Source organism: Rhinatrema bivittatum, chromosome 2, assembly GCF_901001135.1.
Source record: "Rhinatrema bivittatum chromosome 2, aRhiBiv1.1, whole genome shotgun sequence".
NCBI lineage: Eukaryota > Metazoa > Chordata > Amphibia > Gymnophiona > Rhinatrematidae > Rhinatrema > Rhinatrema bivittatum.
In genome coordinates, this window is record NC_042616.1 from 738,125,962 (window position 1) to 738,146,110 (window position 20,149).

Here is a 20,149-nt window from a genome sequence, read left to right on the forward strand (position 1 = left end):
CCCACCTCCAACAATCCTCTAGACACCTCAGGATACACCACCTCACCTCAAGTCAGAGATCTGGGTGTACTCCTAGACAACAGACTCAGCCTCAATAAATTCGTAAATAACACTACAAAAGAATGCTTCTTTAAATTACAAGTATTAAAGAAACTAAAGCCACTTCTACTCTACAGGGATTTCCGCACAGTACTCCAAGCCATCATTCTCCCGAAATTAGACTACTGCAATTCACTTCTGCTGGGCCTTCCTGCCTGCACCACCAAACCCCTCCAGATGGTCCTGAATGCCACTGCAAGAATTCTCACCAACGCCAAAAAAAAGGACCATATCACCCCGATCCTCCAGAATCTCCACTGGCTTCCCATTAAATACAGGATACAGTTCAAAACCAGCATGATGATTCATAAGGCCCTACATAGCATCTCTCCACTAAACTTAACCTTCCAGCTTCAACTACACTCTTCCAAAAAGCCAACTAGAAGGGCATACCAGAACAGAATGGTCACCCAACCTGCAAAATCCTCCCTGAGGAAACGCGCACTATCCACAGCGGGCCCGTCTCTCTGGAACTCTCTACCACCAGAGCTCCGCCTTGAGCCGTGCCATACTACTTTTAAAGTGAAACTCAAAACCTGGCTCTTCCTGCAAGCTTTCCCTGAGAGCTAAGAGCAAGAAGAGCAACAACCCTCCTGCTATTACAACTATAATGTAAAGTTCATTTGCTTTATTTATGTGTTCTAAGTTGATCTAAGTGTGCCCTAAGTTGATCTTAGTTTGTATTTTACTCTATAATAGATTAATCGTTTGATATGTTCCATGTAAACCGCCACCCGGCGATAGTTATCTCTGTTACCTGTGAACCGGAGTGATATGTATTGTATACAGGAACTTCCGGTATATAAAAAAACCAAAAATAAATAAATAAATAAATAAATATAGAGTCCAATGACCGAGGTCGTTTCGGACTTAATGCATAAGGTGCCCCATTTAAGAAATCAGCCCCAGACCTCTTACTTCTACTGCTCCTCAATGAGGAGGAGTGATGGCTTCTGGAACTTGCCCTGTCGTCTTTGGCAGCGTGAAGAGTGGCTATCTTTGCTGCTCGTGATCTTTGCGACTGAGATGACATTAAACCACATGCTGCATGGCAGGGTTGGTCGTGATCTGGCCCAAGGCATTTATATTACAAGATGTGGCCATTCGTCTTGAACATAATCTGCCCATAGGTGCAGGCCTTGAAGCCACTCGTCAAATTCTTTGACAATCTTATCTTTTTTTCTTTTTTTTTAATAGCACTGAAAAGTGCTGTTGGAGGTCGCTATAATAGTAAGAAAAAATGGATTTCTTTCTTCTTTTTCTTTTTTTCAAACTAAGGAGAAGGAAGGAGAGATCAGAAACACGTCCATGTGTAATATGGTCAAAAAGAGACTGAGGAGATACACAAGCAAGTCAATGCGCAGGAACCTCTGCATGTGCTCAGTAGAGCTCAAGAGCTCTACTAGCTTGGAGAGACATATCTGTGTTGTGTCTGTGGACTCTTGGACTGGGGTGAGATTGGCTCTACCTGCAGGGAGGAGCCCTTTAGGTTCTCACTGCCAGCAGATGGACCCAGGCAAAGCAGAGACCGGTCTGTAGCTTCACATTTACTGGCCTACGCTCCCCTTGGGTTGAGCCTTTGGGTGCCAGTGCCAGCAAGGACTTAGGTGAGGGTCTCTGCTAATGACAAGTGATGTGGTCCAAGGCCAGGTTAAGGTCATAGGCAGGCGGCAATCAGGCGTATTGAGAGTCCAGTCAAAGGTCAGAACTGTATATCCGTTCAAGGGAGATTAAGAAGGACCGATAGGGCTGGAACAGGCTGGGCAGACAGAGGCAGGAACAGGCTGGGCAGACGGAGGCAGGAACAGGCTGGAAGCAACATGCATTACAGAATGTAGGAAGACCTATTGCTGAGGCAGAGTGTGTTGCGGGAACTGCTCTTTTAAAGGGTGAAGAAGATGATGTCATCAATAAGGAACGCGGAGACTTTCCCACTGCAGTCCCTTTAAGTAGCCCGATGTCAGGTGCACGCATGCCTAAGGGGCACAGGAAGAGGCAGGAGCCAGCAATGTTCGGCAGCCTCTTGCCGCGAGAGAGGTTGGCAGTGTCCAGCTGTGTCAGGAACAGCGGCAGCTGCAATGCCAGCTGCGAAGGTGAGGGTGGCGGCTTGCAGGTTATCCCCACCAGATGTCAAACGCAACAGTACCCCCCCTCCTCTTAAGCCACCTCCCTGAGGCTTTGGATTTAATTGAAAACCACTGGTGGAAGTCCTTCAGTAGATTGGGATCCAGTATGCTGGGTGACTGCTCTCAGGAGTTTTCCTCTGGGCCTTAATTCTTTTAGGAGATCAGGTACTCAACAAGTGCAGGATCTCTTGGACCTCATATACCTAGTCTTCTTCAGAGACAATCTCTTACTGTTCGGGTAGCGCTCTGGAGGCCAGAAAAGTAGCAGTAGTTTGAGTAATGAAACGTGGAACACATTATACATTTTTAAGGTAGGTGGTAGCATCAACTGGCAGGTGACAGGACTAATTTGTTGGCCCCTATGGAGCATGGGGCCAATTGTAAGGAGGGAAGCTGCAGGTATGTCCGGGGCTTAGCCAACTACATCACCCGTCCTGAACTGGGGAACTGGCTTCTTTTGGGCACTGGTGGTTCTCTTGGCTCGCGTAGCAGCCTTTTCAATTAGCTGATTGACTTGATCCCACAGGTCATGTAATTCTTGGGCTGAAATTTGAGCCGCGGGTGAAGAGACTGTCACAGTCAGTGACAATGGTAGGCGGGGTTGTTTTCCATAAACAATTTGGAAAGAGGAAGAATCAGTGGCTGCATTAATGTAATTGTTGTGAAAAAATTCAGCCCGGGACAGGAGTGCGGTCCAGTTGTCCTGGCGCTTGTTGACATAGGAACAAATAAATGTTTAAGGGAATGGTTAGAACGTTCCACTTGTCCATTGCCCTATGGGTGGTAGGCAGTCATATAATCATGAATGATGCCAAATTACTTGCAGAGGGAGCACCAATACCAGGTGGTAAACTGAACCCAAGGGGCGCAGGAAGAGGCAGGAGCTGGCAGCGTTCAATGGCATCCTGCCGTAAGAGGGGTTGGCGGTGTCCAGCCACATCAGTACAGCAGGAGCCGGCCAGAGTATGCCGGCTTTGAAGGCGAGGGCAATGGCTCACGGGCTGTCCCCACGAGCCAAACACAACAATCTGGATGCTATCGGATGCTGTTCATTCACAAAACATGGCTAATTCAGCCCTACTTATTGATGGAAAATGATTGTATCATGATTTGATGCTCCTTAATTCAAACCATTGAATTAAGTAGCAGTAGGCATCTGTGAGACAATTATGAACATCTTCAAGCAAACCATTAGCTCGTAATGACTCCAGCTTTCATGCCCCAATGGCTGCCACCAGTCTAGTCACAGTATCAAATGCTTCATATGCTGAACAGATAAGATGTTTCTCACATTCTTTCACATCCTCCACTGTTTTATGCATATCAGCCTGCTCAGGGTTTGATGATTCTGACAAGGGTCTCAACTTCTTAATGCACCCATGCAGGTATTGCACCATATACAATTTGTGGGCCGTAATCCAGGCACTTAGCTTGGAACTCTGAAACACTGCCCCCTTGAGCTGCCACTCTCAACTCTGCGGCTGGCACGCTCTGGCCGGCCGCCACTGTCCTCGGCATGGCAAGACACCACCAGCAGGAAGCCACTGACCACCATGCGGCAGCATGCTGCCAGCTCTTCCCTCTCCCTGCGCCCCTTAGGCGTGCACCCAACAAGGGACCACTGCAGGAAAGTCAGCATTGCCCCTGCTGATGACATAACCGTTTTCACCCTATTTAAAGGCAGCTCCCCCAACGCACCTGCATCAGCAACAGGTTCACCTATGTTTAGTAGTGCATGTTGCTTTTCCAGTCTTTGTTTGCCCAGCCTGTTCCTGCCTTCATCTGTCCAATCTGTTCTAGCCTTTGACTGCCTAGTCTGTTCTTGCCTTTGTTTGCCAAGCCTGTTCCTGCCTCACCTGCCCAGCTTGCTCCAGCCCTATCCACCTCTCTTCCTCTCCCTCGGATGGATACCTGGTTTTGACCCTTGCCTGGACTCTCATTTCTCCTGATCGCTGCCTCCACTGATCCTTGCCTGGACTCTTGTTACGCCTGACTGCTGCCTGCCTCTGACCATAGCCTGCCTTTGGACCATGTTACTAGCCGTTTTCAGAGACTCCTCACCTAAATGCTGCCGGCACCAGCAGCCAAAGGCTCAACCCGAGCAGAACAAGGGTTGGTATAGGTGAAGCTCCAGATCGGTCTCTGCTACATCTGGGTCTGCTTGCTGGCGGTGAGAGCCTGTAGGGCTCCTCCTCGCAGGTGGAGCCAATTTTACCCCAGTCCATGGGTCCATAGACGCAACCTATAGAATTGTTGTATCCTTTCCTGAGGCTTATTAGAGTACTCCTGAGGCCTTCTGGCGTGCTTAAGAGCTGACTCTACCACCACTAAGTGGTGAGAAAGCTGTGGGGCCCTCCCAGCTGCTGATTTCTGCTTCTCCAGCTCCAACAAGGCCACCCCAGAGATGGACCCCGCTTAGGTGCCTTGCTTCACACCTCTTCCAGTGCTAAAGACCTTTTTGCCTTGCTCAACCTCTGACCTGGACGGATCCTATAACCGGCACCACAGGGAGAGTTCCCCCATCCGAGAAGGAATGGGGGGGGGGGGGGGAATCCTGGTCCAGCTCCACATATTGGGAGTCAGATGACGTTCTCCTCAGGAAGAGAAGTGACTGATGCTTGGACTCATGCTTGCACTCACCTCTTAAGCATTCTTCCAAGGCCCTTCATTTTCCATGCCCCAGACTGTTGAACTCTGGGAGACAAGTGGCCGCAGTTGTAGCAATTAGCTATATCATGACCTGGGCCCAGACACTTGTTCTGCATCTTGTGGGAGTTAGTAATGGATATCTGACATCCATAAATGCAGACCTTGAAGCCACTAATGACAGCAGGCTTCTTGGCCGCTGATTTTTCCTTCAACATCTTGAGTTGTCAAAGTAGATTTTTTTCTGGATAGCACTTATAAGTGCTATCGAGGGTCTGCCAAAGCAACAATTATAGAAAAAAGAAAACTGAACAAAAGCAGTAAAAAATACATAACCAACCTCGAAAGAGAGTAAACATCCATATGATAGCGCAGACAAAAAGACTCAGGGGCTCATGATGCAGCGTGCTCATGGGAACTCCCACACATGCTCGGCAAAGTTTTTACTGAGCTATGGGAGATGAATTATTTTGGCGCCATTGGATGATGTCACCCACAAGTCATGGCTAATTCAGCTCTGCCTGTCAGTGTAGAGAGTGTTATAAACAGGTTATTCTCATGCAGAAATATTACTCCAAAAGGTTACCACGGGTTACCCTCTTTCTTCAATTCCACCCTCTAGCCATATATCCTGGAGCACATCATGGAATGGAAGAGACTCTCAAGGACAGAAAACAGGACAGAGTTATACATTTCAAGAAGAGAGACAGGTGAGGGGTCAAAGAAAGTGGTTTCCAAGAAGCAGATTAAATTACCTAATTCACAGTGGTCCAGAAAATTTAGAAATATGGTGGGCTAGAGTCATTTTCCGAAAAGTTGAGCAAGGATTAAAGTTATTACATTTTCATTTTTGTCATTTCTAGCTGTTCTGGGCAATGATGATAAGTCCTCACATTCAAAGTGTGTTTTGACTTTCAGATATGCATTGCAGTTCCTAGCTTGTTCACTGCCTGTCTTATTATTCCTTAAGCTTTCCAATTTGTAGGGTACCTTTACTGATTTACATTAGATGTGGTCTCGATGCAGATTTTTTTATCAGTGCAAATTTATCTGTTATCATTGCATTATTCTGAGCTTATAATGATCTGTACTTTGTACTAGTCATTTCAGAAAGAACATTTATCTATCCACAAAACTTAGTGCAGAGTTATAGAAGCCATAATGATCTTAGAGAAAACAAACTGGAGTCTATATCTTTGTAATGGCCAACAAAAATGAGATGCAGTGCAAGAGCTTTTTAGACCACAAAAAAGTTTGTTCTTCAGATAACATCTGAAGAAGGAATCTTTGCAAAGTTGCCAACCATCAGTAAATAAAAACATTTGAAAAAAATGAAGTCTGTAAAAAGAATTTCATTTTAGTAAAAACGTCACTAGCCTGTATGTCCGATGCTTCAGTACCTGGGAGTCAGGGACTGTGTCTGGATGAATCTTGACACACTAAGTTCAGCTACGCACAAAATGGCCACAGTAAAACACATGGCAATAAACAAAAACAGCTGTCAGGAAAATATATGGAAGATTCTCAGTAAAAAATATTTTCATGAGTTAGCAACCCTGGACCTTTTTGGTCTTGAAACCTTGTGTTGTTTTTTTAATAAGGTATCACTATCTATGAAGACTCCCCTAATTTAGGGGTGGTGTAATAAGTGAGCATTATAACTGTGCTGTAAAATTCAATACACACACTTTCTTAATGCACATGCTAACAAATGTATTTAATAGTAAACTAATACGTTGGAAGTTAAAAAAAAAACCCATCAACCCGAACATATATGTAAAGAAAATGCTTAGCGCACATAAACCATGTTTTCTGCACACAAAAAATGTTTTTGGCATATTAGCCAAACTCCACGTTTGACAAGGATTTAAGTTTCCAGCGCTAAGAAAACGCAAAGTAAGCCAGTGCAACCCTCTCTACATTGGGGGCATTGGAGGGAGTAAACAGCTAATGCCATTTGCTTGAGAGGGTACATATACACACGTTTTAAGGTGAATTTTAAGAGCTGCTCGCGTTAAAAGGCAGAGTGCAAGCAATTCTTACATGCATATAAGTGTGTGCACTAGCAACAGAACTCAAGAAAAAAGGGGCTGGGCAAGAGCGTTCTGGGGAGGGGGCCAACATTTTCGCATGCAAATGCTAATTTTAAAATCAGCGAACGCAGCTACTACCTGCACACATTTACTTCTTCTCTTTTTCAGATGTAAGTCAGAATAAAAATCCAATAGCCACAAACTGATTGGGTGAAGGGGGCAGGGTAACCTGGGGGGCATGCAAACTGAAGAACCAGAACAGTCTTGATGACTTAGGGATAGACTGGCTAAACTGGTGAACTAAGTGGTCAAACTGGCTATTTCCTACTTATGCGCATGTTTTAAAATGTGCTCACTTGTGCATGTAAAAGCCGACAAGGCTAAGGAAAGATAAGCGAATAACGTTTCCCTCGTGTAACAGCTTAAAATCAGGAGCTCACATAAGCGGAAGGTCTAATTTATATCATATGCCCACACGATTTACAATTCTAGCGTATGTGTGCTCACACCCACATCTGTGTGTGTTATGTGGGTGCGCACGAGCTTGTTTTAAAGTTACCGTTCAAGTGCGCACATTTTTTTGTGTTGAAAACTCCTTATTGCAGTAAGGTTTGTACACAAAAAGTGTGTGCACAATTGTGGATTAACGTGTGTGTGCTCCTGAGGGCACCTTATTATACCAGCCCTTTAGGAAGTCTGCAGTGTGGCCTCTGTGGGATCCGTCAGCCTCCATTTGCATTTGTCGACTGAAGGCAAAATAAAAACTGGTTAAGATGATGCATGGGGTATCTTATTAGTCTGTTTTAAAAATGAACATTTTCATGCTGGCGTTAAGGTGAGTTCTTCATAGCAGGCTCAAATGTATTGGTTGGATACAACATTCTTTGCCAGCTGTAATTAAGGTCCTATGCGCTGTAGTTGCCAGCTACATTTTTTCTGGCTATCTCTCTCAGGCCACTTAGCAGAGAGAAAACGTAACATGCAAATGACAAACCACCTCAAGGAAGAAGCTGAGCAATTGTTTAAATTGTGAGTAGTGGAAAGGCAAAAAGGGAGGAATCTTTTATTTCCCCTTTGTACATTTGCTATTACAGTGGCCTATGGGGGGGGGGGGGGGGGGGGGGGGGGCAGGCACCGGTGACCATAGCTAACATTTGCACAAAGGGAACTGCAGTTACCATGGAACAGCAGCCCAGCCCTCAATGTGTGAAGACAAAGTGGGAAAATATGCATGGAAGTGAGAGGACAGCAAGAGTGTGTGTGTGTGTGTGTGTGTGTGTGTGTGTGTGTGTGTGAGTGTGTGAGAGGAACAGCCTGAAAGTGTTCTCTTCATTGGATGGAGTGAAGAGAAAGTGAGAGACTATATGGTAGCAAAATCAATAAATCAGATAAATACCATTTGACCTATCCAGTTTTGCCCAGTCATTCAAGTCTACACTGCTAAGGACATAGCTCAGCTGCCAGCTACAGAAGACTGACTATTTACAGGATATTGTTCCTGCCATAAGCAATGAGCAAGAAAGGGTTTGTACGTGAACACAAATGGAGAGGGTGTAGGAAATTGTAACTTAATGGAGACAGATAAAGAAGAACACAGACCAAGGAAGGAAGAACTAAGCAGGACTAGTCAAATAAGCAGGACCATAACTAGCAATGGGCATGTGGGCCAGCTGCCCAGGGCACAAAGCCTTGGAGAAAGAAAAAATGAGGGAAATGCAAGATGGCCAGAGCAAATGAACAGCTAGAAAGAGGTCAAAAGGAGGCGTGGGGTGTACAGCATACCTAACAAGCCTCTCGCTGATCTCTGTGCCTCTCCCTGCCATGTGTCCTCTCTCTCTCTCCCACCACCAATTTGATTCCAGGTCTTCCTCCCCCCACCCCAGGCCAGTGGGCAGGAGGACAGTAGCACCTCATATCTGTGTCTGGCCTTCTTTACTGTGTGGTTCCAGTTCAGTGCTGCGAACCATGTGGGGCCCTGTAGATCTCGCACTATTCTCCCAAGGCCTGCTAGCTTCATATGGCTCATACTTCAAGAACAGACTGCACAGCAGAAGGGACAAGATGCAGGTAGGAAGCACCATGCTGCTCCTGCTGACAATCTGGAGGAGCAGGAGAGGGGAGGAGGACCTACGATTGAACTGGAGTGGAGGAGAGATGAACTGGGATGGCCCTGGGGAATCAAACAAGACTCAGGGTGATACTGGGGGAAGGGAGAGATCCTGAGATCGTGCTGTATTTGGGGAGGGAAGGAAGATCTGGAATTGCGAAAGAAAGGAAGAGAATGGGGGCACAAATGCTTGCCACGTGCATTAAAATTCCTAGGTTTTGCTCTGGAGGTTAAGTGCCTTGTTTCCTGACAGACACTGGAAACAAAAAGACAAAACAGAATAATCAGTGTAGTTGGATGGAGAATTAAAAAAAAAATCCAGTAAAATAAAAAAAACATGAAAAAAAAACCCCTTCTATTGTATTAAACATCAAGTTTGTTTTGCCACTTGGATGACAAAATTATTAATTTTAACACAATCTTTGTGTTCTGATGTTTAAATTTAGTAAATTGCCAGTTCAATTTGGATTATATGCCAAGAAGCTGCCACTTTTGTTCTCATTAAATCGGAGGCCTTCTACATTACAGGGACTGCCCTATTATTTACAGCCTGCCTAGCTGACGGTAGAGCCAGATGTTGTAGCTTGGAGAATATTTTCCACAGCCTGATATCTGATCCTTATGGCAGTTCTCCAGAGCAAATGACAGTGGGAGTGAGGTACACTGCTTTAGCGTCAAATGGTAAATAGCAACTACTCTGCTATTCAGGGTCTTTGCTTCACACACCTAAAATCAAAAGTGTGCCCTGCTATAATATATTTTCAAATTGTCTAAAATGTTTTATATGGAAAACTCTTAAAGGAATCGACATATTTCACAAATGCTGAGGAATTTACAACTTGCTGGACAGTTTGCTAAGTGATCCTGACATACTCGTGTCTATTAGATTTAAGCCATATCTAGATGGCAATGATGTTACTGTGTAGAAATAAGGAACGTTTGGATTTGTAGAATGCGGGAAGTAAGTTTCCTTAGTCTCCTTTCACATCAAGGGAACAGGGCAAGAGCCGCAGTACAGCTATTTCTGACTTTGCCATGCTGAACTGAGAAGAGACTTCTGCGGCTGTCCCATTCATGCTGCTGTTGATGGCAAGGCTATGCAGGATCGCCTACCCTGTCTGAAACATGAATATTTGATCCCCACTAGCAGTGGCAGCTAAAGGCAATCTGCTGCCTGAGGCGAGGAAAGAGTGCCCCACCAAGGTGCGGAGCGGGTCGAATCAACGAGAGGGGCGACGTGGGAGAGGGTCCCTCCTGGGAGTCTGGCCCTTTTGGTGATTTGAAATGCTGGGGGACAGGGAAGGAAGGGGCCAGGGTTCCCAAAGGAGTGTCAGAAAAGTCTAAAACGTGTTCCCAAAGGAGTGTCAGACAAGTTTAAAAGCTTAAAACGTGGCTATTCAGACAAGCTTTCCCCTAATGGATGATCGTTATCACACCCATGACAGGACATGACGCTCGGATTGACTCTGGATAGGGACTTGTACATTATTTAAACTATATGTTATTAATTTGCATTTATCTTCCCGGGTCCCAGTTCGATGTAACCCCTGTTCTATGTAATGTTTTTTCCTCTAATAAGTTGTTTCATATGAAACATGTATTTTTACATGAATGTCAGTATAAAAAAGTTCAAAATAAATAAATAATATTTCTAGGAAGCTGGCAAGCCTCCCACCCTTCTCCAGCATTTGCCCTCTTAGAAAGCGGAAGATGGGTGAATGGCGGGTTCTGCGTGTAATGTACTCTCTCTGGACTGGTAAGCAAGGAGCACCCAGATGAATCTTACCACCTTATGCCCTCACCTCTGGACCTCATCCGAACACATAACCAAAAAATATGCATTCATAGCAAAAGATTTTACATGAAAAAGGCACTCAAAATACAGTCTTCTGAGGAACAAATTTCTACTGCAGATGTCTTCTTCCTGCCTGTGAAGAGTGGAAACCCCGTGGGCACATCATCTTCAGCGGCACTGCGCAGTTCCTTTCTCTCTACCCTTGAGGGTTGGGAACCCCGCGGGCATATCCTCTGGCAGCACAACATGGTTTCAATCTGCTTGCCTGTGAGGGGTGGGATCCTCTTGTGCCACCTTGATTTCTGCCTTCTTGCCCGTGGGGCATAGGGTGGCATGTCATCTTCTTGCACTTTGCTGGTTCTTGTCTTCCTGCCCGCAGGGGGTGGGAACCCCAAGGGCACATTACCTTCTTATGCCGCCACAGGTCCTGTCTTCCTGCCCGTGGAGTTGGGAACCCTACAGGCACATCATTAAAACCTGCACCGCGTCTCGGGTTTTCAGGCAGGGTGAGGCAGATGCTGAGGGAGTATACTGGGAGCATATTTTGCTGCCCCAAAATTCTGCCGCTCCATGTGGCCACCTTAACCTACCTAATTATAGAGCCACTCCTGTCCACCAGGACCAAAACTGGGTCTTGCACTTTTATTGCACTAGTGCCAACTCCAAAATACAGGCACATATATAGATTATATTTAGAAACATGGAAGTTGCAAACATGGAGACCAAACTGATATATTTTATATGTTGTCCATAACAAGTAATGTTTCCTGATTAATTTATATAAATGTTTCTTTTTGCAAACATTCAGAAGACAAAATGTTACAATGATTAACTAAAAATTCATTGAAAATCAAAAGAGCAATACTGCTAGAACTAACCTAAGTTTACAAAAACTGTATTTATGAAATATGTTATTTGGAAGAGAACAGAATAGAATTATTATCTGTTTAATAATTTTGCTGTCACTAATATCAATATGAATGATGTACCAGTTTATTATTTATACCTCGTATTACTGGCCCTCTGCCCAGTTAAGATGAGATTTCCAATGTCTCTGTCACCCTCATATTTAAGTACTCCTAACTAACAAGTCCCAGTAGGGTCAGAATAACAAATTCTTACTCAGCAGAAATGCCTTCCGATACCATGAAGCTGTTTTTTCTACCATGTCAGGCTCCTTTCTCAACTCTCCATTTTAACAGGTTTATGTCATCTACAACACCTTCTGACCCAAGCTCCCTCTAAATACTTTATGAGAGACGGGTTAATGACACTGGAATTGTAACAAGACTAAGGTTTTCCCTCGCACTCTGTTTATAGGAAACTAGCATAGTGCATCAGGCTCTAAGTACTTCAGAGCCACTTCTGTCTTCTACGGGACATAAAGGCACATCACACACATGCTCAGTAGAGTCCCAGTGACATGACTAGCAGCCAGGAATGAAGCAATGTTTGGATTTTGTAAGAGCCTGGAAAACTGAGTATGTTGGCTATCAGAATACAAGCTACTTGTGTTCTTAATTAGTAATATTTGGGAATATATCTTGGGTGCACATAGTAATAATTTACAGAACACAGCACAAATATTCCAAAGTTATGAATGAAATGCCTACAACCTGACTACAGATATAAACTGACAAGAAAGTCAATAAAGAACACCCTGAGGAAGCATTCAGCAAAACATGAATTGGGGCCTTTTACAATTTGAAGCATATGTTATTTTTGAAGGAGTTTCTCATATTGATTTTAATCATCTGATGCACTGAGACAGTAAGGGAATGGAAAATGTGAGTATCAAAAACTTTTTGAAAACCACATTGCATGTTGTGGATTCATTTTCTTAAGCAATTTGGCAAAGCTTTTAAAATACACTGACTCCCGGGAATTTCTAATGCAGACAGACAAATCACTCCCATTTTACAATATATACCTTATTTTTGCACTTAAGGTATTCAAAATAATTGTTAAGGATTTTTACCCACAGTCAGGAAGAAAAAGTCTAAAATGTATAACAACTATACTTTTAAAGAAGTAAATAGTCAAATATGTAGGTGTTATTTTCCCCAATTCCAAGCAGAATGCCCACTGTTCTTCTGCTGCAGTAGCTCTGACTGAGTGTTAGCACCACTAGCAGAAGATTTTAAAAATAATTTACATGACAAAAAAAAAACAAAACAATTGGGAGAGCATTTTTTTTCCTTCTGGCATTCAGTTCATCCATGAGGAGATATTCGTGTTTTACGTTTTTATGAGCTCCTCTCCTCAGCACAAATGTAAATTAACCAGGATGTTGCAGGGCTGAGACAGAACTGGATAAGGCCTCTCTGGAGTAGGGACCTATCTACTGTACCTGAATTGTAACTGCCTAGCGGGAGAGTTTGAAGAGGCATATAATTAAATCCAAAATAAGAAATATTTGTGTAGAACAAAATCAAGCTAGGGGGAGTGAAAATTACAATTCGGTTTTTAAAAACTACAGTAGGTACCGTCATTTTGACATCACCTATAAACCCGAAAATTACACAGAGGTCTATTATGCCCAGTGTCTATTATGCCCCAGTGTCTTGGACCCTGGGCCGGGCAGCGAGTACCTGAACAGAAGCTGTTGCTGCTGATAGTCGAGCTCGGGTTGAAATCTTTGCTCTCCTCTTCGGAGAAGGGAGACTCGGACGCCGGAGAGATTTTCTGTTTCGGGAGATAAGGCCGGAGCACCAAACGGGGAATGCGGCTGCGGGCAATATCCTTCTCCTGCGCCTTCTGATCGTCAGAGAACATAGTGAACATAATAATAATAATGCAAGCAGACGGGGAGAACCCTCTCGCCCCACCCGGCCTTCTGGCTCATCTCCCGCCCCCCACCCTCATGACTCGCATCAGCTTCATCCGGAAGATCCAGTTTGTTCACGGACACTTCGGGTCTGGTTATTGACAGTCGACATGAGCGACCTCCTCTTTCCTACCATACCCCAGCGTCCAGCCGCTCTCTGCCCCGTTCCCCTAAGCGGGACCGAGTGACTCAGGTCAAGCCACTTCCCACCCAATGAAACTTCACCCCCAGACCCAACCCCCTGCGCACTATCCCCGCCCCCTTGATGAAACGCCCTCCCTCATTAGCACTATCCCCGCCCCCTCAACGAAACCCAACCCCCATCACTGAGCTCTATCCGCACTCCCCTCCCCAACCAGGCTGCGGGAACTATCCATGCGGCCTGTACAAATACCCTTCTGCGCGATATTCCCGCCCCATCAACAAATCCCAACCTTACATCCTGAACACTATCCCCACCCCATCAACAAAAGTCATTCCCCCGCCGCATGCACTATCCATAACGCCTGCACCAAATACCCCTACCTAACGAACTATTCCCGCCCCATCCCTGCGCACTATCCCCGCCTCCTCAACGAAACCCAACCCCCAACCCTGCGCATTCTCCCCACCCCATCAACAAAACCCAACCCCCAGCCCCCAACCCTGCGCACTATCCCCACTCCACCAACAAAACCCACTCCACTCCACCCCGCGGCATCCGCACCATTTACGCTGCCTCTACAAATCTCCTCCTGCGCACTATCCCCGCCCCATCTACGAAACCGCCCCCATGTCCCGCCCCCAATATCCCAGCCACGCCCTCCCAGGCTCTCCATGTAGCATCTTATTGCCCCTCCCCCGCTACAGGGTCAGGCATAATAGACCCGAGCACCTGCCCCTTCCCCCCAGGAAAGGAACAGCAGTAGACAAACACCCGCCTGGCACTCTACCTCCCTCACGGCCAGAGACCGTTTCCCGGATGCAAGTGACACAGGGTCAGCTGGAAACAGCTGGGCCTGGTGATCCCGAGATTAGGGATCGCCAAAGGGCAGGGGTATCAGATGGAACGGTGACCTGACAGAGCCCAACCAAAACCCGGCCTCGAGGCTCCCACCTTACCTTGGGGTCCTGCAGGGGTCCCATCTCTCTTGGATCGCGCCACCTCAGGCTCCGACCTGTCAGGCAAGGGGCAGGGTGAGAAAGAGAGAGAGAATCAGAAAAAGCCGCACACGCAGATAGAAAGAAATCAATAGAGACGAAATGCTCCGCTCAGCATCGGGGCGCCTCCCTCCCTCCTTCCCTGTTGCTGCTCACTCTCCCTCCTCCTTTCCCAGGTCCGATCACCTGCTCTCTTCTGCTCTATCTCTGAGTCTCTCGTCCCCGGGCTCGCCTCTGTCTGTCACTGCAGCCTCTCACCGCACTGCACACGACTTCTCCCGCTTTTCTTCTCCTTATTGTTATTATACGCTCTTCTTATTGCGCTCCTTATCCTGGGAGTGAGACGGGCTCCGAGCTCGTGCAAGTCGCGCGTGCCCCCTGCGCTTGTCATTCGGTCTCACATCACGCGGTTGCCGCTCGGGCTCCTCCCTAATATGTTTAGTTCCTCGGCAAAGCACAGCAACAGTGCAGCGGTACCCGGGCCCGGGCCGTGCTGTTTTGGTGTTAAACGTGATGCACCTGCCTCCCGGCTTCGCTGCAGTGTTACAGACCACGCATGTAAGCGTAGGCCGACAATAACTTGGATTTGGGCAGCACGGCATCTCTTTGGCGTTTTCTCCCCTCTACCTGTATAATTTGCGAAGTGCTTGGGATTTCAGATGTGCGATTATTTTGGGCGATAGGCGGCTCGCGCACACTCACTTGTTTTGCAGATGCCATGCCTTGCCTTGGCTCGGGAACCTCAGCCCGCAGTGTCAGCATCACCATGGCAACGGAGGGGAACGGGATGCGTCACTGAACGAGGCCTGAGCTCTGATCCATCACCATCAGGGAATAAAACCAAACCTGACACTGGCAAAGCGTGAGCTTATGTGATTTGCAGAAAAAAATTGGATAGTGGACACATTATCTGTCCCCTGGCCTTTCTTTTACAAAATGTTTTTTTGCCCCCTTGCACTCCAAATTCCTGCAGCAGCTCGGAAGTAGATTTCGCAGCAAGGGTTGGAAAATTCTACTGCATCATTTTTATAAAGGTCTGCAGCATATTTACATACATATACACACGCCTATAACTACATTGCTTTATGTAGTGTGGGTCTGTGTAATCCAGTCCATGCAGTGCTTAATCTATAGAAAAGGTCAATTTAATTGGAAAAGCTATCTTAAATATTATGTTAAATATAATTTTATTTATTCATTCTAGATTGCCCACACAGAGAAACCCTGATAGGTGAGGTGTACAACATATCAAAATCTGACAAAATATTTCATAAAACATAATACATGATTTTCAAATACAAGACAACATCAATAAACTTGCTGAAAATAATACAACCTATAACATTCTAATCTATAATGGGGAAAAGCCAATATTTCACCCTTTTCTAGAAGAGCAGATAGTTTAATTCCATCTGCAGCTCTTTTGGTGCTGAGTTCCACTGTTCTGGTCCTGTAACAGAGAAAAGCCACTTCCTAATCACCCTTCTTGATACCTCTTTACTGTTGGAATAATTTTCTAACCTTTGTTGCTTTAGTTAGAATAGGGTTTTCACCTCATCCAGGTCAACCCAACAAAATGAAAACTACAATTCCCATCAGGGTTGCTAACCATTAAAAACTTGCTTTAGATAGGCTGCCTGACTTTTATGGGTATCTTAATTTCTATGCTGCTTCTATTTATTGTTTCTAAAGTGTCACAGGATGTACACAGTGCCGTTCAGAGACAGCCCCTGCTTGAAGGAGCTTACAGTGACATACATGACAAATGAATCTATGGGGCCAATGTAATAAGCTGAAATTGATCAGCTGTGGGATTGTGCGCATGGTATTACGTGCGTTTTCCCATGCTAATTTGCATGCGTATGCAATAATGAGGTTAGTGTGGAAAAAATGTATGCACAAACTCACTCAAAAAGCTGCGACTGGTTTAGCATGAGTCCATGATAATGCCATGCAAAGAAGGCAATTAACTATTCATGGGCAATGCAGAGAGCTACGCAGGTTTATTAAAATGTTTTTTTTTAGTGCCTGGGTCAGAGCAGGAGTTAAGTGTAAGCGCCTCTCTGGAGCTTGGAAAATTAAGCAGCCAGGTCAGAGAGGGAACAGGCACATGTAAAAAATGCTGAATGCTTTTGTAGCCCCTTTCAAATCTCTGCTGCATTTCCCTCGCTCCCCGGCATCTGCCATTATAGCTTCTATGTGATCGGGTGACGGATCATGGTGCTAGACATTGCTCTACTCACCTTCAGCCCGATCCCAGACCACGTCTCTTAAAGCCTTTTTTTTTTTTTAATTTCTTTTATTAGATTTTTAAAATAATTACAAAACAAGATCACTTATACCAGAAAATATGACAAAATTTGTAAAGACTCATCAGTGAAATATACAAAATGAAATAAAAATTTCACCAACAAATATTGTAATAACATTTTAGGAAATGAGCGAAATTCACATAAGAAAATGAAATCAAATATAGCAAATCCTGAACTTATACCCCCCAAACAAAATTAAGCCGATCCACACATGGGAACATTAGGAATGACAGTCCATGAATACCCGTAGCTGAGAAGGTTCAAAAAATAAGTATTTGGAATTTACTTAAGACTTCTGGCTTCATAGAAAGGAATTTCCTCCTATGTTCTGTTAAGTGCCATGCCATTTTTTATTGATGCTTATGTCCAGGGGATACAAGAACACTTAGATTTTTGTAGAAAGCATAATTTTTTATTGATCAATATAAGTATTCTTGGGAGATGCTGATGTCATTTCTCATACAAACTGTTCACCAGCATCTCCTCATATACAGGAAATGATCCTTCTTTTATAGATAACATATAATATTGTAGAAGATTCTAGCATTATGTGACTGCCAAAAGAATAATTTACATAGGGTGTCATGTCAACCGCATGATGTGATTATCCCTGAACTGCCCTGATTACTTCTCCCAGGTGGGGCCCATTTACCATCACTCTCTAGATAGTCCTTTGTTCTGTTAGAATCTTGATGGTCAGGGCAATTAACACATCTGAAGTTGTGTTTACAGATTCTCCTGAGAATGGTGCCTCTTATTGTGACCGGGTAGCCTGAAGTTCCCGCCGTTGTCTTCTCCTTTTATGACCCTATAATTAGGCATCATAGGTGGAACCCGCTTGACTGCCTGTCCAGATGTCCTATGAATTCTGCAAGTCATTCTCAAGAAATCACTTAGAGTTCATACTGCTAAGGCAAGCTAAGAAAACCGAGGATTCTGGGACATTTTCCTTTCTCCATGTTGGTTTTCTGTTCAGGCACACTCAACAGTTTTTGAGTTGTCCTAATGATGTCGGGGAAGATCCATACTTTTTTGACCATAGAATAAATGACGATTGCGAAAGAAGAATTTCAACACTGAATTTCTCTCAGAAAGAAATGCGAAGGTCACTAATAAAGTAGCTCTGTCCTGAATAATCATCTCTTGAGACGATTCTAATAACTCAGAGACATTCATAGGAGAAGCAGGTTCAGAGTTCTTAGGAATTTCTCCTTCTGATTTAGGAAAAAAGTAAGCCCTTGTTATGACTGGAACAGCTCCAATGGAAATTTAAGAATCTGTGCTAAGTAACTCTTAAGCAAATTCTTAGGGGAAAGCAACCTTATACAAGGAAAATTCAATATTCTTAGATTTAAGATACTTAGAACATTTTCAACATTTTCCAGTTTCTTAGTTTAAACAATATTTGATTGCACCAGTTGTTGCACTGTTTCCATTTTAGAAATTCTTGTGTCAAACTTGGTGACTTTAGTTGCCAAAGATCCAACTTGATTTTCTATAGCCAACACACGCCGATTACTTTCTGCTACTACAGCTGTTAAAGAGGTAATAGCCTTCTCTATAGAAATTAAAACATTCCAAACAGCCTCCAGAGTTATTTCCTTAGGTTTCTCAAGTAATAACATTGGCGATGGACATACCTGCACAATCCCTGCTCCTTCACCCACGGGGTTGCTTCCAGCTTCATTGGTCTCTGAAAGCTTCAGGACAGAAGAGAGGCCCATGGAATCTCCGAAGGGGAATCCAAAAGAGTTCCCCTTCTCGGGGCTTTAATGATATTATCATCTCTTTGTCTCAAATCCAAATGAAATAGGGGTGGAGGCACACTCGGCGCTCTGGGGCTTAACGATATCACTTCATCCAAAGGAGGTGACGTTCGCTCAGCAGTCAACTCCATAGCGGCTCTCCCCTCCGACGTAGCAATTAGTGGTGCCATGAAGAAAGTCTCTATCCGTGGTTGTTGTAAATGCTCGGAAAGGGGAGAGGAACTTGAAATCTCCCTCAGCCGAACTTTTCTCTTGGTATGAGGCATTTTAAACAAAATAAGGAAAAAAAAAAGTTATTAGCAAGGAAAACGGAGGAGCATTTCTTAGCGTGCAGGTCAGGTGGCAGCCATCTTTCCCCCCTCTTAAAGGCTTTCAGAGAATCAATCATAGGTCACCACATTAAAGTGGGTTTATGCGCAGTTTATTGCATAGAGCTTTCAGCGCGTGTTTTAGCACGGATTTTCTGCACGTATCTCATTTGCATACCATCCCCTTATTACATCCCATGGAGGTGCCTGCTTTTGCCACGCACACAAAAAAATACATGCAGAAAAATAACACCGATTTCACAGCAGGGCTTATTACACGAGCCCTTATGGGAGAAGTATTTATTGTAGAGAAATGGTGAGCTTTAAAATGGTGTGTTTTTTAAACTGGATTTGAATACAGTCAGGGAGAAAGCATGAAGCACTGACTCAGAAAGTTTATTCTAAGCATATGGAGCAGCAAGGTGGACAGCAACATGAAGTCAGGAGTTGGCGGTGGAGGAAAAGGGCACAAATAAGAGCGACATTCTTGTTCTGCCATGTTTTGCCAGTGTCGGGTTTGCACGCATAGTGATGAACGGAGCTCATGAAGAAGGGTGAAGGGACAGAGAAGAGAAGATAAGTAATGTGGAGCTGCAGAGGGAGTACATGTATAGGCAGTAACAGAAGATTGAACCATATATGGGGGTGGACAGGGAGCTAATGTAATGACTTGAGATGAGGGGGTTACATGGTTATAGTGACGTTGAAGGAAGATAGGTTGTGCAGCCAAATTTTGACTAGATTGCAGGGGGAGGCCCATGAAGATCAAATTACAGTAGTCTAAACTGAAGGTGATAAGTGAATGGATGAGTGTTTTGGTAGTTGGCTTAGGAAAGGAGGGGATGGATTTTAGTGATGTTAGAGGAAGAAACATGTTTTAGCGGTGTTTTGGATGTGTGTATAGAATGAGAGTGAGACAAAGATGACCCCAAGGTGACGGGCTGAAGGAACCATTCACAGAGACAGAAAAACAGGGACAAGCAGGCTGAC

The 20,149-nt window shown here is 44.7% G+C and overlaps 1 protein-coding gene across 4 annotated transcripts in view; it reads right to left on the reverse strand.

Moving 5' to 3' along the window:
* The window catches only part of SYBU (syntabulin), a 112,120-nt gene extending 96,993 nt beyond the window's left edge, over window positions 1–15,127 (reverse strand). For 2 of the 4 annotated variants that reach the window (XM_029591913.1, XM_029591910.1), the window contains exon 1: window positions 13,398–13,836. In XM_029591913.1, the coding sequence (XP_029447773.1) occupies window positions 13,398–13,590 (193 nt within the window). In that variant the 5' untranslated portion in view covers window positions 13,591–13,836. Of the gene's footprint in view, window positions 1–13,397; window positions 13,837–14,734; window positions 14,791–14,959 lie in introns of those variants that run through there. The other 2 variants (XM_029591911.1, XM_029591912.1) reach the window with 2 other exon arrangements.
* Window positions 15,128–20,149: the final 5,022 nt, after the last annotated feature.